The sequence below is a fragment of the Adiantum capillus-veneris genome, chromosome 18, assembly GCF_014529385.1.
Source record: "Adiantum capillus-veneris isolate H3 chromosome 18, ASM1452938v2, whole genome shotgun sequence".
NCBI lineage: Eukaryota > Viridiplantae > Streptophyta > Polypodiopsida > Polypodiales > Pteridaceae > Adiantum > Adiantum capillus-veneris.
This window is the reverse complement of record NC_140948.1, coordinates 43,903,981-43,931,105: the sequence shown is the minus strand read 5'-3', so window position 1 is coordinate 43,931,105 and position 27,125 is coordinate 43,903,981. Positions and strand designations below refer to the sequence as shown.

General features: G+C 43.7%; 1 protein-coding gene across 3 annotated transcripts in view; it reads right to left on the bottom strand.

Moving 5' to 3' along the window:
* LOC147435576 (dual specificity protein phosphatase family protein) overlaps positions 1-25,681 on the bottom strand; it is a 78,094-nt gene extending 52,413 nt beyond the window's left edge. The window contains exons 1-3 of one of the 3 annotated variants that reach the window (XM_086488593.1): positions 25,563-25,601; positions 25,403-25,495; positions 25,155-25,187 (exon numbers count right to left, since the gene is read on the bottom strand). Coding sequence is in view for 1 of the 3 variants with exons in the window: in XM_086488591.1 (XP_086344717.1) it covers positions 25,403-25,495; positions 25,563-25,589 (120 nt within the window). In the remaining 2 variants the exon portion in view is untranslated. Of the gene's footprint in view, positions 1-25,154; positions 25,204-25,402; positions 25,496-25,562 lie in introns of those variants that run through there. The other 2 variants (XM_086488591.1, XM_086488594.1) reach the window with 2 other exon arrangements.
* Between the last annotated feature and the right edge of the window lie 1,444 nt (positions 25,682-27,125).

Below are 27,125 nucleotides of genomic sequence, written 5' to 3'. Positions count from 1 at the left end.
ATGGATAAAGGTTGAATATGTTTTGACTTGATCAAAAGAACGCCAAGATTTTTCTCCACACTCATGCCGATTGCTTTTTAGAGGGCCTGAAGATCAAACCATTGATCTGATACCTGGAAGCACGCCACCGAACCGGCCACCTTACCGTGTGAGCCAAGTACAAAATGAAAAGATTATGAACACAGTGAAAGACCTCTTGGAAAAGGGTCTTGTCCAGCATAGTACTTCACCGTATTGCTCTCCACTGTTGTTGGATTTGAAGAAAGACGGATCTTGGAGAATGTACATCAATTTTAGCGCTCTCAACAAAATCACTATCAAGAACAGATTTCCGATTCCTAGGATCGATGATATACTCGACAGGTTACAGGGATCCTCGTGCTTTAGCAGGATTGACTTGAAGAGTGGATATCATCAAATCCGAATTGCGCCGGGAGATGTCTACACGACAGCCTTTCGGACGACTTTTGGGTTATTTGAGTTTTTGGTGATGCCTTTTGGCTTAACCAATGCTCCTGCGATATTTAACCGGATGATGGACAGGATTTTGATTTGGGCTCATTTCGGCCTCCATTTCCACTACAGGCAGTACTGCACAGGCTATTTCGTCATTTTGTGCAGAATTTCTGTCAGTGCCGATTTCTGCATAACAGGTGCCTTATAGTCTTCTACGGTTTGTGCTATATAGCACAGGTTGTTCCCACTCCGTTTCTCCTATTTTCGGGCAGTTTTCACATCAGGTGCAGCATTTACCATGGCTGACAACAACAACACAGATGTGTTCAAGATGTTTGCTGCTGAGGACAGGTTGGATGGGGACAACTACGCTATGTGGGCTTATATGATGCAACATGTTCTTGTGTCAAAGGGTGTCTGGAACATTGTGCAGGGCATTGATGTACGTCTTGGTTCTAAGGATGTAGGCGATGTTGAGGATGTTGCAGGTCTTGCTGCAAGGATTGCAACTGTTAGAATTGTTTTGCCTACGGCAGAACAAGCTCGTTGGGATGTTAAGGATGCGCAGGCTCCTGCATTGATTGCGTTGTCTGTGAAGCGCACCATTGTTCCTCACATCCGTTCAGCAAAATCTGCAAAACAGGCTTGGGATATTCTAGCAGGTCTTTATGCAAGCCGCAATGAGGCTAAAATTGCTTTGCTGCGTAAAGAGCTGGAGTCGAAGATTATGCATGAGGAAGATGATATGGACACTTTCCTTGCTAGTGTCAAAGATATCAATGAGCAACTTATTTCTGCAGGTGAAGTTATTTCAGACAGTTCCCTTGTGCAAACTGTTCTTGATGCCTTACTAGATTCTTACCAGACTTTTGCTAGTACTTGGAGACTTATGACCCAAGGAAATCCAGAAGTTGTCAAGTTTAATGCATTATGCACATTGCTGTTTTGCAAGAGACTCTTTCCAGAAAAAACAGGACTAGACAGCATGCAATTGAACAGGCTTTTATTGCTTCTCAAAGAAAGAGTGGTAACAGCAATGCAGCCACTTCTTATGGTTCTACTGCGAGTGGCAAAATTTCTGTTCCTAATGCTTTTGCTGGCAGCAGTTCGTCTGAAAATTCTGGTGATAAGGGCAAAAAGAAGATGCGTTGCCATTATTGTAAAGCCAATGATCACTTGATCAATTCGTGTCCTAAGTTGAAGGCCAAAGAGGCTAAGAAGAAAGAGGGTGGTTCCACTGCAAATGCTGGTTCCACTACAAATGCAGCCATTGTTGAGTCTTCTGTGAAAGGAGACTGTGTTGCTGATGTTGATGCAGAATGGGCTTTTAGCGCAGAGTGCACTTACAATCCTGCTGTCCATGATGCATGCTTTGTAGTTGCTGCAGATTCACATGTGTGGTATTTCGACAGTGGTGCTACAAAGCACATTACCTCACATCGTGAATTGTTTACCTCTCTCGAGTCTGTCCCTCATGGGAATTCAGTCACTTGTGCCAACAACGCCTCTTATCCAGTTCAGGGAGTTGGAAAGATTGTGCTCACTGCTGCTAATGGCAGTGCCTTCACACTTGTTGATGCACTTTATGTAACTGGGATCAAGAAGAATCTCTTGTCTGTATCCGCACTTGCTAGACTTGGACTTGTAGTCAAATTTGTGGATGACAGATGTACAGTTTATGATCTCAGTTTTGGTGATGAAATTGTTGCATCTGGGCTTTTGTGCCGTGGGCTGTATAAGCTCACTTTGTATGACAAGTGTGGACAAAATTTTGGAAATGCTATTGCAGATTCAAGGGCTATTTCAGATGCAAAACTTTGGTATGCACATTTTGGTCATCTGAATTTTGTCAGTTTGCTACATTTGCAGAAATCTGATATGGTCGCTTCTTTGCCGCCTCTTGAAGCACCTGTCAAACATGTTTGTGAAGGCTGTATTTTGGGTAAGATGCAGCGTTCTAAATTTCCAAAGGATGGTTCAGTTCAGGCCACATGCAGGTTGCAGGTTGTGCATAGTGATGTTTGTGGGCCCATGGAAACTCCGTCCTTGGGCAATTACCTGTACTTCGTGACTTTCATTGATGATTACTCCAGGCATGCATGGGTATTTCCGCTTAAAGCGAAGTCCGAAGTTTTTATGTGCTTCAAACAATTTCTGGCTATGGTTGAAAATGTCTCGAAATGTACTATGGGCACCCTCTGTTCCGATCGAGGGGGGGAGTATACGTCTCATGAATTTAATGCATTTCTGACTAGTCGTGGGATAAAACACCAATGTACAGTGCCTTATACACCTCATCAAAATGGTGTTGCTGAGAGGAAAAACAGGTCACTGACGGAAATGGCACGATGTATGGTCAAAAGTCAAGCTTTGCCACATTCTTTTTAGCTTGAGGCCATCATGTGTGCCACTTATGTACTTAACAGGTGTCCTACGAAAGCTTTGCAGTCTATTACTCCATATGAAGCATGGCATGATAGAAAGCCTTCTATTGAGCACATGCGTGTTTTTGGTTGTTTGGCATATGCTTTGGTACCACAAGTGCAGCGCAGAAAATTGGATGATAAGGCTGTCAAATGTTTTTTTGTTGGTTATAGTGCTGAAAGCAAAGGTTACAGGTTGTATCATCCGCAAACAAAACGTATTTTGGTTTCTCGGGATGTAGTGTTTATGGAAGATTCTGTTCAGCCCTTGCTGTCATGTACTAGAGACAGTAATGTAAGCTCACACGACATTATGACACTTTGTTGCCTCTTTTCAGTGGTGGAAATACGAATGTAAGTTCCAATGAGGCAAATGTACAGCCTATGGGGGTTTCTGAAAATGTTTTAGATCAGCCTATTACTGATGCAGATGTACATGATGTACTTGATGAGGAAAGGGCTGAAAATGAGCAGGCTAGAGGTATGCCAAAATGGCTGGTGCACACTTTGCATGACAGTAAATTGGATGCACCTTTGTCTAGTCGTACTCGTTCAGGCTCTCGCCATGCATCTTATGCATCAGATTGTTATGCTTTGGCTTTGTCTAGCTTACATGATGTTGAGGAGCCTCTGTCTTTTGATGAAGCACAGAATTCAGAAAATTGGATGGCTGCCATGCAATCAGAATATGATGCACGTATAGAAAATGACACATGGACTTTATGTGATTTGCCTCTTGGCAAAAAGGCCATTGGTACGAAGTGGGTTTACAAGTTGAAACGCAAGCCGGATGGTGAGATCGATCGCCATAAGGCTCGACTTGTTGCAAAAGGTTATGCACAGCAAAAAGGCATAGATTATGAAGAGACTTTTGCTCCCACTTGTCGTATGACTACTGTACGTTTTCTATGTGCATTGGCAGCTCATTTTGGTTGGGATGTACATCAATCAGACATTGTTACTGCATTCCTGAATGGTGACATATTTCAAGAAGTTTATGTAACGAAGCCACGCGGTTGTCATAAAAGGACAAGAGGACAAAGTGTGCAGATGTAAGAAGGCTTTGTATGGGTTGAAGCAATCTCCCCGTGCTTAGTATGAGAAAGCTGACACTCATTTGGTTAAACGAGGTTTTCGTAACAGTCCAACAGAAAGCACATTGTATGTAAAGCGTGACGGTGATGTACTTCTCATTGTGGTTCTTTATGTTGATGATTTGCTGATCACTGGACCAAATGAGAGACATATTGCTGAATTTAAAACTGATTTGAATGCTACTTTCAAGATGAAAGATTTGGGGTTGTTGCATCATTACTTGGGTATACAGTTTAAGCAGTGTGATGGTGGTATTGCCTTGTGTCAGAAAAGTTACATAGAGACATTGCTATGTAAGTTTGGACTTGAGGATCGCAAACCTATTGCCACTCCCATGGAAACAGGTTTGAAGTTGAGTCTACATGATGCTGGCGATCCTGCTGATGTCACTCTTTACCAAACTGCTGTTGGCTGCCTCATTTATGTATGCAACACGAGGCCGGATATTCAGTTTGCAGTCTCACACGTCAGCAGATTTATGCATAGCCCAGGGTCTAAGCATTGGCAGGCTGTCAAGAGGATTTTCCGCTACCTTAGTGGCACTTTACATCTTGGCTTGTTTTATCCCAAGGGGAGATCATTGCCGCCAGACTTACATGCTTTTTCGGACTCAGATTGGGCTAGTTGTTTTGACACGCGAGTGTCCACAAGTGGTTTTTGTTTCATGCTTGGCAGTTCATGTATATCATGGTTGAGCAAGAAGCAACCTACTGTGGCCACTTCGAGTTGTGAGGCTGAGTACAGGGCAGTCTTCACAGCTACGGTTGAGTGTGTATGGCTCAGACGCCTTATGGCTGATTTGGGTGTTGGACAGGACACTACCAACACTATCTACACTGACAGTCAGAGCGCATTGGCAATTGCGAGGAACCCAGTTTTTCATACTTTGTGTTGGGTTCATGCTCGCACAAAGCACATTGAGGTGCATTACCACTATGTCAGGGAGAGGCTCTCAGCAGGAGAGATCAGCTTGGCTTATGTGCCAACACAGGACAACCTTGCAGATCTTTTCACAAAGGCATTCTCTCATGAGAAACTTGAAGCTTTCTGCAAACTTACTCCCCTTTGTGGATTGATCCTGTCCTTAGGGCATGGCACTTCCCTTTACTAATGTGCCAGCTCTCGTTCACCGCATCACTCCAGGGGGGATTTGTTACCATATACATGTGGTAGTGATGTGTGTGAACACACTAGGACCGCCGGGGCATTTTTTCCCTCTTTAGGAGGTTTTTTCTCCCGTGCATTGTATATACGCCCATCATTCTAGGGCTATCTATCTTTCCATTGCACACTAAGTAACACACTCTCTATTGTGTGCCTTTAGCTTCCTTCATCTTCTCCAAGCTGTGTGTGTTTCTCTGCAACCCTAATTCCAACAATCTGGGTGCGGTCTTGATGCAAGAAGGCCATGCCATTGCTTACGAGAGCCGATTGTTCTCTAGGCCGGAGATGACACCACAGATTTATGAGAGAGAGCTTTTGGTGGTTATCCATGCTCTTACTCAGTGGCGGCATTGCCTACTCGGAGCGGATTTTACTGTCTTTACAGACCATCAGAGTTTGCGCTACTTCTTGTCACAGAAGCAGCTTTCGGAAAAGCAGATGTGATGGGCGAACTTCTTGTCACAGTTTCACTTCCAGATTGTCCATGTGCAGGGACAGAAGAATGTGGTGGTAGACTTTGTCTCGGAAGCCGTTGGTTCTGGCTATTTCCGCGATACATCATAGGAGCTTCGAGGATATGGTCGATCAGTATGCCACAGATACAGATTTTGCAGATATTTTCACACGGAAACGGGATGGGGAGACAGTAGCTGGATACTCCCTTCGCGAAGGCTACTTGATGAGAAAGACTATGTTGTGCGTTATAGAGCCGTTGCGGGAAAAGGTTATGACTAAATGCCACTGTCCACCTTTTACGGGTCACTGCGGCATTGTTACCACCATGAAGGGGTAGAGAGATACTTCTTTTGGCGGAGACTCAAAAAGGATATGGAAGAGTTTGTGCACAGTATGCCAGAAGGTCAAGTTTGACAGGCATAAGGCATAGGAATTATTACAGCCTTTACCCATACCCACCCGCCCCTAGGAAAATATTGAAATGGATTTCATTTTTGATCTCTCGAGAACACAAAATGATCACGATGATTTTCCGATTACATGGCACGTCTGAGATGATTGTCTCCGACAAAGACCCCAGATTTATGAGTTTGTTTTGGAAGGCAATTTGGGAGAACATTGGCACGCAGTTGCAATTCTCGTCATCGTTCCACTTGCAGACTGACGGGCAATGGGCAATCTGAGATTGCCAATTCAGTGGTTTTAGATTTATTGAAGTCTTGTATCTCGGATCAGAAGACTCAATGGGAAAAGAACTTACCTTTAGTGGAATTTGCCTACAATAACACGATACACTATTCGACGGGGAAGACACCATTTCAAATTGTTGAAAGTGCTGCGAAGGTTCCATCCTTCCTGAGCACGAAAGATTAGATATTTGAAGTGGATGAATATTCGCGAGATTTGGATACGGATTTGCCAAGGTTCGCGAGACTTTGTAGAAGTCTCAAGAACGACAAAAAAAGGCAGCGGATCGCCATCGTTGCGACTTGAAACTGAAGGAGGATGATTGGGTGCTCTTACTTTTTGAGAAGGCACGCCTACGAAAGAAGAAGGGAAAGGAGAGGCTTTTTCCAAAGCTTAGTATGCAATACTACGGACCTTTCCAGATAACTGAAAAGATAAATGATGTCTCCTTCCCATTGAAACTGCCAGATACTTGGAGGATTCACAATGCATTGCATGTGAGTCTCTTGAAACCTGTTAAGGGTGATGTGCCTGATGATGAGGAGCCTGATGAGCAACCCGAAGTGGAAGAAAACGAGGAGATCCTTGTTCCTGAACAGATTTGGCACATAAGGATACAAAGACTAAAGGTAAAGTCCAAAGGCGGTTCTTGGTTAAGTTCAAGAACTTTCCTGCATTTGATGCGAAGTGGATGGAGGAGGAGGACCTAGCAGATACTCCTCAGATTGTGAAACTTTACCTCGATGTTTTGGTTTAGCATAGTCTACTCCAAACGGAACCTAGAAATTCAACTTGGCCGAAGATCTGGTGCAGTGGGATGCACAAGAGGGGAGTTACTCCGCTCCTTTGTCAACAGATGCCTTGATTTTGATACTAAAGTCACTGATGTCTCTTTGAGCTTCAGGGATACTGAGAGCTGACAGTATTCTGCTGGATGACTTTATGAAATGGGATTCCTGATCATGATACTCATTTGTTCTTGACTTCTTTTGAGTGCAGGAACTGATAGACGAAATGACTGCAGTATTTTGGTCGGATTGATCTCGAATAGACATGGTTGCAATAGGGGTTAGTCAATCGGACATCGATGAGGTCCCGATTGGACCTAGATGTGATTGCTAGCTACATTGCCGATAAATCATGGTCTAAGATCCGAATCAATGTTGAATGTCATCTGATGTCCTATGATGTCTGGTGATGTCCTGTGATGTCGTATGATGTGACTGTCAATTTTGTACATGTGCTAGATGTGTGTTCCTAGTACGTAGGTACTAACAGTCAGTGTCTGCTAAGACGGTTTATGGCTTTTGTCGGTTTTGCAGGCGTAATCGCGGTCGATTACAATGCTTTCAAGAGGGGGGTATGTCACAAAGTGATGACGTGGCTACAACAGAAACCCTAATTTCTGCCAAAAACCCTAAAATTCCTGCAAACCCTAATTTTTGTCAGAAACCCTAATTTTCGAAAATCGCAGAGACGATTTTTTTTTTTTTTTTTTTAATTATAATGAGCGACGCAAATCCTAGCTTTTTGCTACGCAAGGATTTTGGATGAGAGAAAGAGTTGAATTGTTTTATTTTAACTCTCATTGAGAGAGAGAGAGAGAGAGAGAGAGAGAGAATTTGCTTTTACTTTCAAGCTTTTGGGGCTCTGCTTTTGGGCATCCCTTGTAACCTTTAAATTAGTGGTGAGTGCCTCACTTCTCAGAGCATCTGGACACAGAGATTAAGAGTGAAACCTGAGCCACTCTCTTGTACTTTGAACTGATTAATACAAAAAGAAATACCGAAAGGGGCGCCAGTCTTTGGGGCCAATATCTCTAGGCACGGAACTCCGACGGGCCAGTGCAAATCTATTGTGATCTGTGAATTGTTTTGAAGTGGTTATTTGGTGCTGTCGCGATTGATTCTTGACTTGGAGTGTCCAAGTCTGTTACAGAGGCCACTCAACAATAACTTTGATTTCCTGCGGGTCAACTGCTATTCCATCAGCTGATATAACATGACCAACATACTCCATCCGATCCTTGAAAAATTCATTTTTTTCCTTGTTGATGTTGTCAAATTGGCTTTATCTGACAGAAAAATAATTCTAAATGAATTATTGGATTTATAAGTGAGAGGGTTTTCTCGCTTGGAATACCAAGGAAAAATAATTCTAAATGAATTATTGGAATTTTAAGTGAGAGGGTTTTTCTCACTGGAGACATCCGAGTACAGAATATTCCTAGTGCGTCATTCAAAGTAATGACGGGAGCACTGTGAAAGGGAATATCTGTAAGGCCACCAGGAACGGGTACTTCTGATGCGTCACATCGGATGGGTGACAGGGAGCATCGGGAAGAAGTATCCGACCATCCGGGAACGGACATCTCTGATGCGTCATGGGATGGGTGACATAGAGCATCGTGAAGGAGATTGTACCGTAAGTTCGGTAGGAAAGAACTAGGTGATGGTTATTCCTGATGCGTCACAAGGTGGGTGACGGGTGCATCGGAAAGGGAATATCCATAGTCGGGAGGAAATTCCGAACTGTGTTAGAATTGTGCACAAGGAAAAAGCAAGCACTTGAATGAAGATGGGTTCAGAGGAAACTTTGAGAAAAAACAGATGCTTTTTGAGAAAGCGGGATTGCTTTTCGGGAAAGCAGATGCTTTCCCGTAAGGAAGTCTATGTCTGCATTGCAACTGTGCATGTGATTGCATCTAGGGACGCCTGGGAAGTGCTGTGAAAGCATTGTTTTTAACTTTTAAGGTTTTATTAAGTTTTTGGACAGGTTCAGACTATTTTTTAAAATACGCCGACCGCCCACTTATCATCTGATAAATAAGGCAACAGATCAGCCAACGTTTTCTCTCTCTTTTTTCTAGCAGAACAGAAACAAAAAATTATTATTAAAAAAAAAAAAAAAGGCCACGATCTCTACGCGAGCAGTTATTTGTGCCCGTGGCTAGGAGCTATAAAAGCATCACGTGCCCTCACTCAGAGGGGAGGACCAATCTTTGCAAGGAGGAGATGCTGCTGCAGATTTCAGCCGTAAAGAAGAACGTTGCCGGTAATGCCCATGGCTGCCCCCAAGTGTACCAGATGTCGCCAAGACCCAGTGCGCGAGTTCCCTCGCGAAGAAGTGCCTTCGAAGCGTGTTTCCATCGCGACAAGTTGCTGTTTTTCTCTGTTTTCAGCCCATAAACGTCGTAGACGGGGCTGATTTACGAGAAGGAACCCGAGAACACACCTCTTTTGTGTGTAGGATTGGAAGAGAGGATTTTCTATGTAGAGATCTCTTCCGAGGAATTGCCTTTCGAGAACGGAGTTGCGTTTCGAGCGTCGAGACTTTGACGATTTTCATGTTATGAACTCTGAGTATTTGTTTGCAGCTGTACTTCCTCTTAGTGAGGGAGTAGGAGAAGAGGAAGGTATGAGCCTCTGCAGGAGAAAAGCGCTCTGAGGAACTAGAGCCAGATCAGCCCAAGGGTTTTGTACCCAAGTTTGGGAAGTAGATCCACAGATCGGAGAGAGGTAGTCTCTCAAGTTGTGATCCGGAAGTTGGGATTCCCAAGTAAGGACTTCGTGTCCGGGAAAGCAGAGTTGTTCTGCGGGAAGAGGACTCTGGAAAGAGAGTTGGAAACGAGTTGCAGGGATGCCATGCCCTAAGTCTAGACGGTGAGATCCAGAGGCGAAAACCTTGATTCTCGAGGAATTGGAATAAGGAAGGGAAGTTCCTTGGAATAGGGTTTTGCCCTAGTAATCGGAAGCTGAGGCTTCGGGAACCATCAAGTCTTATTCTAGAACGAACGTGGTAATACGTTCGGTTCAAGTGCTTGTATAGACTTCTCCTCAGTAATAAAGATACTATTACGGGGGGGGAACAACCCATCTTCTGGTCCCCAGTACTGTGTCGATCTTCTCACTCTCTATCTCTCTCTCTGTTTATTTCTCTCTATATCCTCTGGCTTCAGTAATAAGTGATAAATCCTATTTATCCGAATGTATTTTATATTGTTATGCGCTCCCGTTTGTGACAGTGGTATCAGAGCATGGTCTCCTCTCTTTCTCTGTAAAGGAGGACGACTCTGGGAAGATACAGGAAGAAGCCATGACAAGCCAAGAGAGAAGTAAGCAGGCGGAAACCTAAGTCCTGCAAGAAAAGCTCGTAGAGTTGAAAAAATTTTATTTTTTATTTTCTCTCTGCAAGAAGTCGACACAAGACTTGGGATTCTCTGAGAAGGCGACAAGAGCATGATACTCAAGAACCTAGAGAATCCAAGGAGCGGAATGCTTGAGATCCTTCAGAATCCAGAAAATATCCATGAACGTCAATCCAGAACTATAGCCATGAGATCCCATTGTGAGCGGGATGAAAACACACACAGCGCCTCTATAACGACCCGACACACACTCTTGGGAAGATACACACACACTAGGGGGCACCACTCGGCTTACACAACACACCTGGCCGAGACAGGAAACACACCTATGGAGTGAGAGGAGAGAAACTATCCACTTGCCCACTCCACACAGAGACACACACTCACACTCACCCAAAAAACTCAGCTCAAAAGAGGAGAAATTCTGATGTTTAGATACAAATAAGCTTGGGCCAACACCAATGGGGCAAATAGCTCACACAAAATGGGTAAAAGAAGCCAGATACAATCACAAACTAGAGCAGAAACTTCACTCATAGGAGAAACTTACACAGAAAAACAACCGGAAAAGAGTGAGGAATTTGGCAAAATAGACAGCACCATCGTGTCCGGAACGGCCCAAAACCCCAGTCTACAATGTCAAAGTGCTCAAATCCGACCTTGGATGAGCAGTTTACGGCTAAAACAAGCTCCAAAATGAGCAAAAACACACTTGCGGCTGTTCCTCCTCTCTTCTCCACGTTTTTTCTGGTCTTCTCTCTGTTTTTTCAGTTCCCACACTTAGCTTTATTAGTTGGGCACCCGTGGCCTTTTAGATGACCTCAAACGGACCCCGAACAGGCCAAAAACTGACCTCGCAGTGCATAGTTGTCACCTTTTTGCATCATCCGCACACCTTGCACTCAATTTTTCCAAATAATGCATCCCGCAACCACGTGAAGTGGCCCCAAAAAGTGGTCCTCATGATGACCTTTCTGCATAAGTATCACAAGAAAACACGCACGTCGTGTCCATACTTCTCCGCGTGCAAGTATTGACCCCATTCGACCTCCTGACGCCACTAGATGCCATCTGACGCACCTGCTTACCTCATGTCGTCGGCCCGCGGATAGCTTCCTCGAGAAGTTTTTCGCGCTACCAACTCCTCCTTATTGTAGAAAAAACACAATGGTACTGGTAATAGTGAAAATCGATGCACTATGTACACCTTGTCCTACCTGTACACATGTGGGCCCCACGTAACCACCTGGCTCTGAAAATTGGGAAATTCTTTATTTGCTGCACCATGCATGTATATGTACATATGCGCAATCCCTTGCTCCAAAAAACTCCTGACATAATTTGCCCATCCCCTAGCCTGCTAGATCATTCATGATCAGCAGTAGCAAAGAGAGATATGAGACTCGCCGCATCACAGGTATCCTCATCCCTCACCGACACTGCTTGATCCACAGACAGCTCATCTTGCTCCACCATCATCAATCTAGCATGATACAATTTAAGACGCAATCCATTTACCCTTGACTTATGTAGAACACCATCCAGGTTAGCCAGCTGATATGTGCCATTTGAAAAACACTCCACTACCATGAAAGGTCCTTCCCACTTAATTTGAAACTTCTTTTGGAAGGTGTTGTCCAGCTTACTGTTGTAGCGCAAAACCAAGTCATGTTTCTTGATACCCTTACTTTTGACCTTTTCATTTATCTTTGCCAAAGCCTTATCTTGCATCTGTCCATAATGCTCCAATGCGCTCATCCTATCCAACTGGACCTCTTGTAACTGCAAGAGCCTCTCTTTGAACGCATCACTAGGCGGCCCAAGCAACTTCTCTAACATCTTGACCGCAGGCAACTCTACCTCCACAGGCAATAGTGCTTCCTTTCCATACACCAAATGAAATGGAGTAAACCCTGTACCTATCTTGACCGAAGTACGGTAAGCCCATAATGCACTAGGCAATTCCAAATCCCAATTCTTTCCTTGGTGCTCTGTCACTTTAGAAAGAATTTGTACCAACTCACCATTGAATCTTTCATTTAAGCCATTACACTGCGGGTAATAAGGAGTGGTATGTTGGTGCCTAATCTTCATCTTTGTGCATAAGAAGTCTAGCAGTTTAGCTCTAAATCCTAGCCCCTTATCTGAAAGTAGCTCTAATGGCACCCCAAACTTGCAACATATTTCATCATACACAAATTTTGCCACATCCTTTGCAGTGATCTGTTTTACTGCTCTAGCCTCTGCCCATCTAGAGAGATAGTCCACTGCCGTCAAGATATAGCTTTTGCCCCTGCTTGTGATAGGTAACGGGCCTATTGCATCAATCCCCCACTTTTCAAACACATCAAACGCCATAATGGTTTTTCGTAGCTCTGGCTTCAACACTCTCTTCCCAAATGCTTGACACCTATTGCAAGACCTACACCAATGGTGAACATCCTTGTGCAAACTAGGCCATACATACCCCTCTTGCAAAATCTTATGCAAGGTGATCTTTAGAGCAAAATGGCCACCACATGCGCCTTCATGATTCTCTTCCAACGCTCTGTAAAGCTCCTCCCGCCAAGGTACACGTCTCAACACGAGATCAGCCCCTTTCATGTATAAGACATCACCAATCAATTTGTACCTGTATGCTCTACGCACAAAGCCATACTTCTTAGACTTCTGAATCTCCTTTGGAATAATTCCTATTAGCAAAAACTCCTCTTCTTGAGCCAAACTTTCCCGGCCATGATAAAGAGGTAAGGTGGTCCTCAACACAAATAGCTCCCCAATCATGCTTTGAGCTGCTTCATGTGCCTCTCCATTTAGAGCACGTTCAATGTGTCTGATGCTCCATGCTTCGAACTTTTTTAACAGGCCTTTAATTCTGAAGCACATTTCTTTCAATGAGGTGTTCTTGCTCTTCCACAGACCCAGCACTTGCTTCACCACTAACAAGGCATCACCTTTTATGCTCAACCTTCAAACCCCATGCTTCAAACAAATGTGTAATCCGGATTCCAGAGTAGCATATTCAGCCTCATTGTTACTATGCACATCCAACTTGAACCCTCTCTTGCATACTAGCTTCCCCTCTGGAGCATAAAGTGCTATACCCCCTGAAGCTGCATCATGGCTCTTTCTGTATGAACCATCAAAGAACAACACATGTGCATTGCTGATCTGTGACACTTCTTCAACTACCTTTCTCACCACCTCTTCCTTAACAATAAGGGGATTCTCCTTGTAGGTCAACAAATCAGCTAGGGTAGCCCTTGTACTATCTTCCACTAGAAAAGAGAACTCAAACTCTTGCAGCTCAATTACCCATTTCTTCACCACATTTGACATGTTAGTGCAATTAATTAACTGTGGCAAAAAGGCATAACACGTCAAGAAAACAAAAGGTCGTGGTAGCAAGTAATGACGAAATCGTCGACAAGCAAATATTACACTAGCCATCACTAGCTCTACTTCCGAGAACTTTCTCTCCGCTACCAACTTCACTCGGCTTGCACAATACACTGGCCTCGTATAATGGCTACCCTTCCCCTTTTGCAATAGCATGGCTCCAATGGCATCATCCCCTACTGATGGATTTACATAAAACACTTGCTCCCAATCAGGAGCCTGCATGGCTGACAACCCCCCTAACACCTCTTTTACCTCTTGAAACACTTCTTCACACTTGTCATCCCATTGCAATGGATCATGCTTTGCCACTTGTTGTAATGGATAAAGAATCTGAGAAGACAATGGAATAAACCTTGCCATGTACTTCACTTTGTGTATAAAGGTTGCCAATTGCTTCGTACTTGTAGGTGATGGAAGAAGAATAATAGACTTAACCTTGTCTGGATCAGCCTCAACGCCATTTTCTGACACCATGTGACCCAATAACTTCACCCTTGGCTGTGCTAGATGACATTTCTTTGGATTTAGTTGTCCTCCACATTCATCATATCGAGCCAATACCATCTGCAGCTTCTCATGGTGTTCAGCCCTACTGCTGTAGACACAGAAGTCATCCATGAAAGCTTTAACACAACTACCAATGAATGGTTCCAATACCCAATTTGCTCTCTCTTGATAGAAACATGGTCCATTTGACAACCCAAATGGCAATACTGTGTAGCAATAGCAGCCCCATGGCGTAATAAAAGTGGTCTTTGTGTGGTCTTTAAGAGCAATCTTCAATTCAAAATAGCCTGAAAAACCATCACACACACTGTACCTCTCATAACCTGCCACTGAATCCAAGATCTGATCGATGAATGGAAGAGGATATGGGTTCTTCTTAGTGGCTGCGTTTAAGGGTTTAAAATCTACACAAATTCTCCACTTTCCATCCTTCTTTGGACTGACCACTACTGGACTCACCCATTCTGTGGTCTCTACTGGAACTATGAACCCCGCCTTCAATAACTTGTCCACCTCTACCCGCAAGGCTTCCATTTGCTCTTGACCCATCCTTCTTAGCCTTTGCCGCACTGGCTTAGCACCTTCTTTCAGCTCTATATGCATCTCTTCGCCCTTGAACCCTCTGATCTCTTCATATGAAGTAATGAACAAATCAGGAAAACTAGCCAGCATGTGCAAATATATATCCTTCTCCATAGCTGAGAGGTCTCCACTGATCATTTGTGTCAACAATTCCTGCTTCTTTGACAACTCAACCTTGGTTTGCATCAGCCCTTCAATCACTTCATAAGGCCCTTCACTTTCATCTTCAACCTCAATCACAAATGCAACTAAACCAAACTCCTGGATTTCTTTGTCCATCAAAAGAAATGTAACATCAGCATCCTCATCATTGCTGGTAGTACTATCACTGTCCTCATCTGTCACCGTGGAAGAGTCTTCATCACTAGACTCATCCTTATCTTCATAAAGCTCCTCTAATCGTTTCCTTGTGTCCATATTATAAAGCTTCTTGGTACCTGTCTTTCCATAGAGGCTAATCGTACCATGTCGCCAATCTTGAACAGCTCCCACTGCACGTAACCATGGTCTGCCCAGTATAATAGGATATGCTCCCAACCCTGCTGGCATCACATGAAAATCAACCACTGCCTTTGCATCATATGCTTCCACTTCTAAGCTCTTTACAACACCCAAACATTTTACTTTCTGATGGTTTGCCAATCTGATCCAGAAACCTGACACCCCAGACACTGTAAGACCCATCTTCTCAACGCATGAGTGTGTAATGACACATATTTGGGCTCCACCATCCACATAACCTTGTCCCAAATTTTTTCTTTTATGCCACACATCTACTATTGGGCAAATGTCTGGTAGCTCATCCATTGCCAACACCTTCACTGAACCTCTCTCTGGCTCTTTCTCCATTGGGTTAACCATCCTCTTCCACTGTCGCTTTAGCTTAGGCACCATCTCTATAAGTTGCCCAAAAGTAACATCTGCCTTCCTGCTTGTCAGATCCTCCTTCAAGTCATAGCTTAATTGCCCATCCCCTAGTGGAAAATCTGAAACATGAAACTTTCGACGAGCTCTCTTTTTCCTCTTGGCCTTGACATCCTCACCTTCATGACTCTTTCCCTTCTTCTTACTAGGACCTGGGGCACTTCTTCCTTCCTTGTCCTCTATAGTCCTCTTCCCAATAGGCATCACTAATGTATCCTTTAGCTTTGATGCCTTCTCTAAGGTAACCACACTTAACACTTTTGTCTTTCCCTTTTCCTCTTGGGTTAATCCACTGGTTCCTTCATCTCCCTTAATTTCGATGCCATAATCATGCGACCTAGTTAGCACCTGTTTTGGCAATGGATACATGTCTCCCCCCATCCTTGGTGGCTTATCACATTGCGGGTTGATGTGACCCAACTCTCCACAATTGTAACATGTGGGCGTCTGCCTCCAAAACCTACCATTGCTTTGTCCAACACCATTTCTAAGCCTTTCTTCACCTCCTGGCTGATTTGCAAACCTCCCTCGACCTCGATTATTTTCCACTTGACCTAGCATGTTTAGGCTGAGATTCTTCATCAAATCTACCACTTGCCTCATGTCTTGCCTTAGCCCATCATCATGCACTGATGTAGTGACCACTGCTGGCATAACCTGAGTAGTAACAGGAACCACTGGTTCATGATGAACCCCTGACATGCGACCTTGTAAAGACTCTATAGGCTGAAATTCAGACCTCATGGGCAAAGACTCCACCCCTAACTGGCTTATTTTCCTCAACTTCCACTCTTTGTTCCTTGCTACCTCTAGTGCATCTTCATATGTCCTAGGCTTCTTTAGCTCCACTCTCCAACGTATACTCTCCCAAAGACCAGCCAAGAACCTGTCCTTTATCATGTCAGGCGGGGGTACCTGTGGTGTAAGGCCTTGCACATCCGCTCCCATGCCATGAGAACTTACGTATGTACGCATCTACTGGCTCGCCTTCCTTTTGCACCAAACCTTGTACTTTTTGCCACACTTTGTCAGGATCTTCTATCTTCACAAACTCCACTTCCAACCCATGCCTTAGATTGTCCCAACTCAATCTTACAGGTGGATCCACTGCACGCAACTCCTCTTCAAATGTTTTGGACCAGACTCGTGCATCACTCTTCAAACAAATTTGGAGAAGACGTAACATCTGCGCAGGGTCATGAATCTGGTTACTAATGCAAGCAACCTCCATCTTTTCCAAAAATTCTTCCACATCTTCATCACTTCTGCCATGAAACTCCGGATAAGAGAAAGCCATGGCTACCCAAGTTATAATGCTTTGAGAACCCCTTCGAACACACGTGCAAGAACCCAAAAATTTTCACTACCCAATCCCCAGAAACTTCAATGGAGCTCAGCTTTAGATAAGGACAAACACATACACATCAAATGAGTTTTCATAGTTAATCATCGGAATGACAACAGGCAAAGGACATTCCAGGATCTCTCGTAATCTTCTTGGCCCGAACATAAAGACTATGCGCTGCTGGAAAAAAATCTTCACTGGACACATGAACATTTATCTGGATTGTCTCAGTTAAATGAAAAGGAGTGAATTGAGGGCCATTTTGATCATCCATTAAAGTCAACCATGCAGCTCACAAAAAGCACACCTGTCTTATCCTCTGATTTTTGCCAAAATTTCAGCAACATAACAGCATAAATGGCTCAAAAGACCAAAAAACCAGCCATCATAACTTGGAAAAATTTTGACAAAGTTTCCCCAGAAGTAGAGCAGTGTGAACCCAAAATATAGACTGTATATGTATGCATAAACTGCCAACAATAGAACCGGAGCATCAAATAGGACTCACTAGTATATAGCCTATGGTGAGGTCACGAAAAGGACGCTCCAGCTACCTGTATCACCGAAAGGATCTCCACATTTGAGAATCCCCCAGCTCAATAAAAACCTCACGCTATCGACCCTCACACGAAGGCTAATGCAAATCGCGTATAGTCAAGTCTCAGAAATGACTATCTTCCAGACCAAGTCTCAGAAATTGTTGGGACTGCCAAATACAACCAAGTATGGCTCCACAAATGCGTACAATGGCAGTTTCCACAAGTAACGTACAATCCAGCAGACAATGCGCTCAAATAGGCGCCAAGTGATGCATGCCCACAACAACTGCAAGTGACACCAATACTAGTATATCACTGTACTGCAGCTACCTGTACCTGTGTGAATCACCTGTACCTGTACCTGTACCTGTAACCTGTAATCTGTAACCTGTAACCTGTAACCTGTAACCCTGAATCTCGAAGCTTGAAGCTCGAAGCAGAAGGTACTCGAAGAAGATCCTCAGTGGGGGCACCAAAAGAATGTGAGCGGGATGAAAACACACACAGCGCCTCTATAACAACCCGACACACTCTTGGGAAGATACACACACACACTAGGGGGCACCACTCGGCTTACACAACACACCTAGCCGAGACAGGAAACACACCTATGGAGTGAGAGGAGAAACTATCCACTTGCCCACTCCACACAGAGACACACACTCACACACACCCAAAAAACTCAGCTCAAAAGAGGAGAAATTCTGATGTTTAGATACAAATAAGCTTGGGCCAACACCAATGGGACAAATAGCTCACACAAAATGGGTAAATTTGATGCACCATGCATGTATATGTACATATGCGCAATCCCTTGCTCTAAAAAACTCCTGACACCGTCATTTCAGGAAGGATATGAAGAAGGTCTTTAGACCTCAGAACACTCCGGTCAAGTTTGATACTTTTGACGTAACGGAAGATGCTCCGAAAGCTACCGCTTTCATTCGACAGTTTGAAGTTGCCTTTGCAAACGGCAATTTCTGAGAAGCGTCGAAGGTGAGGCATGTGACCAAACACCTCAAGGGGGATTGCAAGTACTTGGTGGTATACCAAAGCTTGGCAAGGAACTTACAACAAGACTTGGATTCAATTCAAGGCTGAATTTTCAGACAAATTTTTTTTTTCTCTACGCTTTGAGGAAGGCATTCAAGAAGATTGGGATTGGTTTGCCAAATAGGAACACGAGCGAGTCAAAGCAAGTAGTGGTTCACTCTTGCCAAGGTAGCTCCATTCTCGATCCTCTCTGAGGAAGGAAAGATGAACAAATTTAACGAAGGACTTTTGCCCGAATTTTGTAAACCCATCTGCAAGATACTTTGCAGCAGATGGTGGAGTCAGCAATAAAAGCTGAAAGTGTACACCTTGATGTACATAGAATACAATCCCCGCAGTGGGACGAGAACCATTGAACACAGAAACAACGAATTTTTGTTACCTCTCCTCGAAGGATACATTGCTATCCGGAGAAAGTTTGGAGTAAGGGAATTCAATCTAACTCCTGAGTTCTGGAATAAAAGACCCTCGAACTTTAAGTGAGAGAGAAGGTTTTCGATCAAAGTTACATCTTTGCGGAAATCATAAAGTGCATCGTGCTTATTTGCTCTTTTGCACAAGGTATGGTTATGTCTAACTGGGACTACTCACTCTTGAGTGTTTATGAGAGTAGGATCAAATTGAAACATTGTTTTCTGAAATGAATTGGTTTGCTTAACGAGCCGGAAGGTCAACTATTGATCTGGTATCCGGTAATTCTCGAACAGATTACCTGCTACTGCAGGTAGGAAAATTATGAAGAAACCATTTTGAGCTTTCCAAGCAAAGAAAAGCTTTCATTAAGCTTGAATACTCTTTAAGCCCACACCCTCTACCCGGTCAGGGAAGACATGGTAGTGCTTTTTGCACAAGTGAATGAACACTCTCTTTACGAGGGAAGAAACAAGTCATGGCTACGGCCTGTGCTCGAGGACTCCCAGGATTGAAATCCTAGTTTGTTTAATGAGCGGGTTTTGCTCTAAGATCGAGCCAAGGGATCGTCAGGTTGAGCGTCTTCGCTCTAAGGATCTTACGAAGGGAAGGTAATTTCCCAGGTTCATCAAAACTCTTAACACAGCTTAAGAATTATGTACACCTTTGGGTACATGGATAACACACGAAGATGCAGACCTATGCCAAGGTGGGTCATATACCAGTTGATTTTTTTTTCTGCTGAACTGAATGAGATGAACCAACTTCCTTTTCATGAACTGGACGAGAGTTTGGTATACTCTCTTGAGCGCCTTTTTACGCGCAAGGATATTCCGACACGAGAATCTCTATTTGAGATGTGTTTGGTAGAAGGAATTTGAGTTTCTCTACGGAGAAGAGGTTTTCTGATGGTCGTTGATCATTGAGTACGCTATGTGTTGTTACCATTACAGTAGCAACTTTTGGTTGCGGTATATGTTTCTCCATGAGCAGGTCAAGTAGCATTTACACGCTGCTGGAATAAATTCGAACTATTCTGTTCGTAAGAATATAATTCGCCAACCGTTTCAAAATGGTAAGAATTACAAATGGGAGAATGTCCCTGAGAATCAAAGAGGGTTCGCTCTATTGTGAACTAGGTTTGAACGTACGTTCAGAAAATGCTATGGCTAGAATCCTATCTGCCTGAGATTTTGCAAGGCGTCATTGATGCTTGCAAAGAGGCAAAGATTGGAAGGAAGTGCGCCGTGCACAAGGAATCTTCGGATTGGAACCGTCCGCCTACGTTGAGCGACGGCCCGAAACAAGAACCTTCTTTAAGGTGATCACACACTTTGTTTGTGAAGGAAGACATCAAGATTAATACTCTTATGATTTGGGCATTCCCTATGTGGAAGGACACAAGAGGTTTAATACCCTCTGGACTAACAGCGCAGGATTATGCGCAAGGACAAATACCTAACATTGATTTGAACCGGTAAGCTAAGTATTGAATTATTGGATTTTTGAATTTTTGTTTAATTAAATTTTTAAGTTCTCTTTTTAGAAAGGACTAGCTCAACTCACCATTGAGCAAGATTTGAAATTTTTCCGATTTCTCCTTGGCAGTTCAGTTGGACCTCTACAATTGAGGACAACTGTTTATAAGTGAGAGGGATGTTGCCAAATTGGCTTTATCTGACAGAAAAATAATTCTAAATGAATTATTGGATTTATAAGTAAGAGGGTTTTCTCGCTTGAAACACCAAGGAAAAATAATTCTAAATGAATTATTGGAATTTTAAGTGAGAGGGTTTTTCTCATTGGGGACATCCAAGTACAGAATATTCCTAGTGCGTCATTCAAAGTAATGACGGGAGCACTGTGAAAGGGAATATCTGTAAGGCCACCAGGAACGGGTACTTCTGATGGGTCACATCGGATGGGTGACAGGGAGCATCAGGAAGAAGTATCCGACCATCCGGGAACGGACATCTCTGATGCGTCATGGGATGGGTGACATAGAGCATCGTGAAGGAGATTGTACCGTAAGTTTGGTAGGAAAGGACTAGGTGATGGGTATTCCTGATGCGTCACAAGGTGGGTGACGGGTGCATCGGAAAGGGAATATCCATAGTCGGGAGGAAATTCCGAACTGTGTTAGAATTGTGCACAAGGAAAAAGCAAGCACTTGAATGAAGATGGGTTCAGAGGAAACTTTGAGGAAAAACAGATGCTTTTTGAGAAAGCGGGATTGCTTTTCGGGAAAGCAGATGCTTTCCCGTAAGGAAGTCTATGTCTGCATTGCAACTGTGCATGTGATTGCATCCAGGGACGCCTGGGAAGTGCTGTGAAAGCATTGTTTTTAACTTATAAGGTTTTATTAAGTTTTTGGGCAGGTTCAGACTATTTTTTAAAATACGCCGGCCGTACACTTATCATCTGATAAATAAGGCAACAGATCAGACAGCGTTTTCTCTCTCTCTTTTTCTGGCAGAACAGAAAAAAATATATATATTATTATAAAAAAAAAAAGGCCACGATCTCTACGCGAGCAGTTATTTGTGCCCGTGGCTAGGAGCTATAAAAGCATCACGTGCCCTCACTCAAAGGGGAGGACCAATCTTTGCAAGGAGGAGATTTCAGCCGTAAAGAAGACGTTGCCGATGATGCCCATGGCTGCCCCCAAGTGTACCAGATGTCACCAAGACCCAGTGCGCGAGTTCCCTCGCGAAGAAGTGCCTACGAAGCGTGTTTCCATCGCGACAAGTTGCTGTTTTCTCTGTTTTCAGCCCATAAACGTCGTAGACAGGGCTGATTTACAAGAAGGAACCCGAGAACACACCTCTTTTGTGTGTAGGATTGGAAGAAAGGATTTTCTATGTAGAGATCTCTTCTATTCACTTGATTAATCGCTCACCTAGCAAGGCTTTGGGTGGAAAGTTGCCTGAGGAGGTGTGGTCTGGCAAGCCACCCTCATATGCACATTTAAGAGTGTTTGGTTGTGAGGCCTATGTTCACATCCGGAGTGAACTGCGCACCAAACTAGAACCAAAGTCTCATAAATGCATTTTCCTAGGATATGGTGAGGATGGTGAAATGGGGTATAGATTATGGGATCCCGCATTACGGAAAATCATACGCAGCAATGATGTCATCTTCAATGAGGATTGCATGCACAAACAGCCCACAAAGGTCGAGGAAGTGCGCCGGGTTGTTTTTCGTGAAGATGTTACATATGGACAGCCAAGAAGGCCCAATGTTCAGCAGCCTTTACATGCTGAAAATGGTTCTGAAAATCAGCCATTAGCTGCTGAAAATCAGCCCCAACAAGTTGCCATTGATGCACCACAGGTAGGGGAACAGGTTGATGCTCCTAGACCGCCCGTTGTTGCGATACAACCGGCTGAACAGCCTGCTGTTTTTGATGGTTTACAGGCTGAAAATCCACCTATTATGGATCATTGGGTGCGTAGGTCTACTCGGGTGACAAGGCCCCCCGATAGATATGAACCGTCTTTGGACTATGTCATGCTTACTGATTGTGGTGAGCCGTCTTGCTATAAAGAGGCTATGCAACGGGAAGACAGTAAGAAATGGTTCAAAGCAATGGTTTCGGAAATGCAGTCTTTGGAGAAAAACCATACATGGGACTTGGTTGATTTGCCTAAAGGGCATAAGGCTCTGCCATGTGAATGGGTTTACAAGACCAAGGTCACATCTGATGCTTCTTCTAAGTACAAGGCACGTTTGGTTGCTAAAGGGTACAAGCAAAAGCATGGTGTGGATTTTGATGAGATTTTTTCTCCTGTTGTAAAGCTTGCCACATTACGTCTTGTTTTAGGCCTGGTTGCTTCTGAAGATATGGAGTTAAAGCAAATGGATGTCAAAACAGCGTTTTTGCATGGCGATTTGCTTGAGATGATCTATATGATGCAGCCAGAAGGTTTTGTGTCAAAGGGGCAAGAGAAGAAAGTATGTAGACTCTTGAAGAGCTTGTATGGTTTGAAACAGTCTCCCCGTGCATGGTATCACAAGTTTGATACATTCATGAGGTCTCAAGGATACAAAAGAAGTAATTCTGATCACTGTTTGTATATCAAAACGGCAAGTGATGGATCTCTTCTATTGCTGATTTTGTATGTTGATGACATGCTTATTGCGGGTAACAATGTCACGGAGTTGGATGCATTACAGCAAAGCTTAAAGAATCGCTTTGACATGAAGGATCTTGGTGATGCTAATCATATTTTGGGCATGCGTATCTCTCGAGATAGACCTAACAGGCGTCTGTATCTATCTCAACGAGATTATGTTAATAAGGTGCTACATCGTTTTCATATGGATGGGGGAAAGGCACTTGGTACTCCGCTGCCTCCATATGTAAAACTGACTGCACATGACTGCCCAAACACAGATGATATGCGGGCTGAAATGGCCAAGATTCCTTATGCATCAGCCGTTGGCAGTTTGATGTATGCTATGGTTGCTACACGTCCGGACATTGCATTTGCGGTGGGAGTGGTAAGCAGGTACATGAGCAATCCTGGCAAAAAGCATTGGGAAGCAATGAAGTGTATCTTGAGATACTTGAAAGGCACTAAAGACTTGTGCATTTGTTTTGGGAAGAGTGAGACATTTGTGCATGGCTTTACAGATGCAGATTTTGCTGGACATCCAGATTGCAGGAAGTCTACCTCTGGATATGTGTTTACATTCACAGGAGGTACAATTTCTTGGATTTCTAAACTACAAAAATGTGTTGCTTTGTCTACCACTGAGGCTGAGTATGTGGCTGCCACTGAGGCATGCAAAGAAGCTTTGTGGCTCATGCGTCTGGTAGAAGAGCTTGGCATTAAGTCACCGGTTCCTGTGCTACACTGTGATAGTCAGAGTGCTATTATGCTTGCAAGGAATCCTGTTTTTCATGCCAAGACAAAGCACATAGAGGTGAAGTATCATTTTATCAGGAGTGTGCTTGATGACAAGAGCATTACACTTGTCAAGGTGCACACAGATGACAATCCTGCAGATCTTTTGACCAAGAGTCTTCCAGCAGAGCGGTTTGTATATTGCCGTCAGATGATGGGTGTTGGATGAGTAAGTGCATGATCAGCTGTTGTATCATAGTTAGCTGATTCTTTGATCTCCCAAGATACATTGCCTTTAGGTGGGAGGTTGTTAGGGAATAAAGGCCTAAGTGCCTTGTACTTATAACTTATAAGTTAAAAAGACTTATAAGTGAGGGGGCCCAAGTGTGAATGGCCCCCTAGTCACTTACTCATATACTCAAAGGTGAAGCCCAAATAAAGCATAGCGTGGCTTTTCCCAAAAATTCTACGAGCTCTCTCTCTCTCTCTCTCACGTTTTCTCTACGTGTGCTCTTTCTGCGCCAATCTCCTCTTCTCCTTCACTCTCATTGCATAGGACAGCAAGTGGGCTCTCTCTCCTGCTCCCCCACAATGGCTAAAACCTCTTTTTTATATATCAGTGCAACACAACCCTTTCTAACTCCAAGTCAAGAGTACTCTAATAATGTGACCTTCCTATAACAACACCGCACCTAGACTGCTACCACATCCATCGCAATGCACCTCAATGACTTTTGAAGATTTGCAAGATCCAAAACAAGTCTTATGATTAACTTCTCCTTTAGTCGCTCAAAAGTAGTGATCTAAGTAGGTATGAAGCTCTTCAAATATTCTAGTTAGCCTCTTGTGATAGGAACAAAAGCCCACAAAGCTACTCACTTCATGCACGTCCTTCGACTACGGCCAACTGCAAATAGCCCCTACCTTGGCTAGATCCATGCAAACATTCTCAGGAGATATGATGAGACGAAAGAAGTACATCTCCTTCATGAAGAACTCGCTCTTATTCTATTGATGACGAGAATATGCTCCCACAACGCTCAAATGCTAGGTGCTCTCGATGATAGCCTTGGACTTGAGAAAACAATGATTTCATCAAAGAATGTGCCATACCTCTTATGCTCTCCGAATATCCAGTTCAATAGCCTGTTGCCATCACAAGAGCATCAGTAAGCCCGAAAGGCATCACCAAAAACTGGTACAATCCAAAGGATGTCTTCTTATGCACATCTCCGAGAGCAACGTTGAGATGCACCAAATTGTATGTATTTATTTGGTCTCCTAGGCCATATCGGCCTCTTAAGAACATAAATTCTCTCTCTCTCTCTCTCTCTCTCTCTCTCTCTCTCTCTCAATCTTACACTGCGAAAGACGGACGAAGGGAAGTTGATGCCTGCCTCAAGGGAAGCTTCCTCAAGATCCTGTAGAAGCTCAGTATCCATTGATTCTCGTTCCTGCGCTTTTATGACCCATTAAAACGGAATTCCGTCAGAAGAAGAGCTTCAGATATAAAGTTCTCACCTGGCTGTACATGGTGGGCGAGTCCATAGCTAAGCTTACAGAGCTAATTATGACAAACCCACGCGTCTAGTTAATCTAGCCTTCTTCTGGTGTCTTTTTTTTTTTTTTTTTTGGGGGGGGGGGGGGGGGGGGGGGGTGGGGGGGCCATGTGGCACCATGAGAGAGACTCGAAACTCTTCTGTTTAAGAAAACATACGACAAACCTTTCAGTTGGTGATAGTGAGTTTTGAAACTCACAATACAAAATTTCACCTCTGTAGTTAGTGAGTGTGAGTTTGAAACTCAGAATGGGAACTATGCTTTGAGTGGCCATTACCTTGTGTATGGTCACAAAGCTGCTGTAAAGGCATCTCGGATAAGTATTTGATATGGGGTCACTCGACAATCTCGGCAATAAAGGGGACAATGGCTATCAATCCGAAGTGGTGGGATCGACGGTTGGCAACTTGGATGCAAACAATGGAGAGGCTCAATTGGATGGGATGAGCCTTGTACAAGTACTAATTTTGTCCTAGTTTGCTTATGGTTAAGCGTGTTTAGTTTATAGACTTATGTTTTCCCCATAACAAGGGGTGGGGGGTTGGTGTCATTGGCACTTAGCTACAAACTCCATGTTTAAAAGCAAATGCTCCACCATAAAGCTAGTGTGTGCATTCTATTTAAGGAGGCAAATGTGTTGTACATGAAGTAAATCTTGAGCTTGGGCTCCTCCATCTTCAAAAGCAAATGCTCACCATAAAGCTAGTGTGTGCATTCTATTCAAGGAGGCAAGTGTGTTGTATTTGCACATCAGTCGCAATTTTTCATATCGTGCACCCATTGTTTACCCCAAGGTCACACTCAATTCACAAAGAATATCAGACAACCTAGTCTCGCCTGATATGCAAGTTCATTTATGATATTGATTTACATTTGCGATTGAGGGAAGTCTAACCCTAGAGAGTGGTATACATAGATTATAACTCGTGTTCACCAAGAAGTCCCAAGAGCATGAGCTCAATGCATAGCATCTGTGCATGCCCAAATTATATAAAAGCTCGAGGACATAAGGACAATGTCCATCCAAACTACACCATGTGACTACAAGCTATCATTGTGAAAGTGCTAAACTTGAGCAGTGTTTGAACAATGAGGCATCAACAAAGGCAACATCTCCAATGTACCATGACTTATCCCAAGGCTTGAGCGTAAAAATAGGATCATCATGTCAAGCAATGGAGCAACCTAGGGGCATTTTCCATGTATAAGTTATGTACTTTTGGCGCAAAGTTGGGTGATATTCATCATTGGTACGCATACTTTGTGTCAGGACACCGGCAAGGCCGGACTAGACAAGGGCAAGGCCGGGCTAGGCAATGTGAAAAGGGAGTCCAACTAGGGCAAAGGGCTAGGGGCCATGCTATATAGTGGGTGGTTGGGTGGTGGACTCCTAGGTTCTAGTTCCCCTTATCTAACATTGGACAACTTGGGACACGTGTTCCATGCGCCAATACCCATCATTGCTTGAATATATATCTCATTATCGGGATGTTATCCTCAAGTTGGAAGGCTTAGATAACTTTC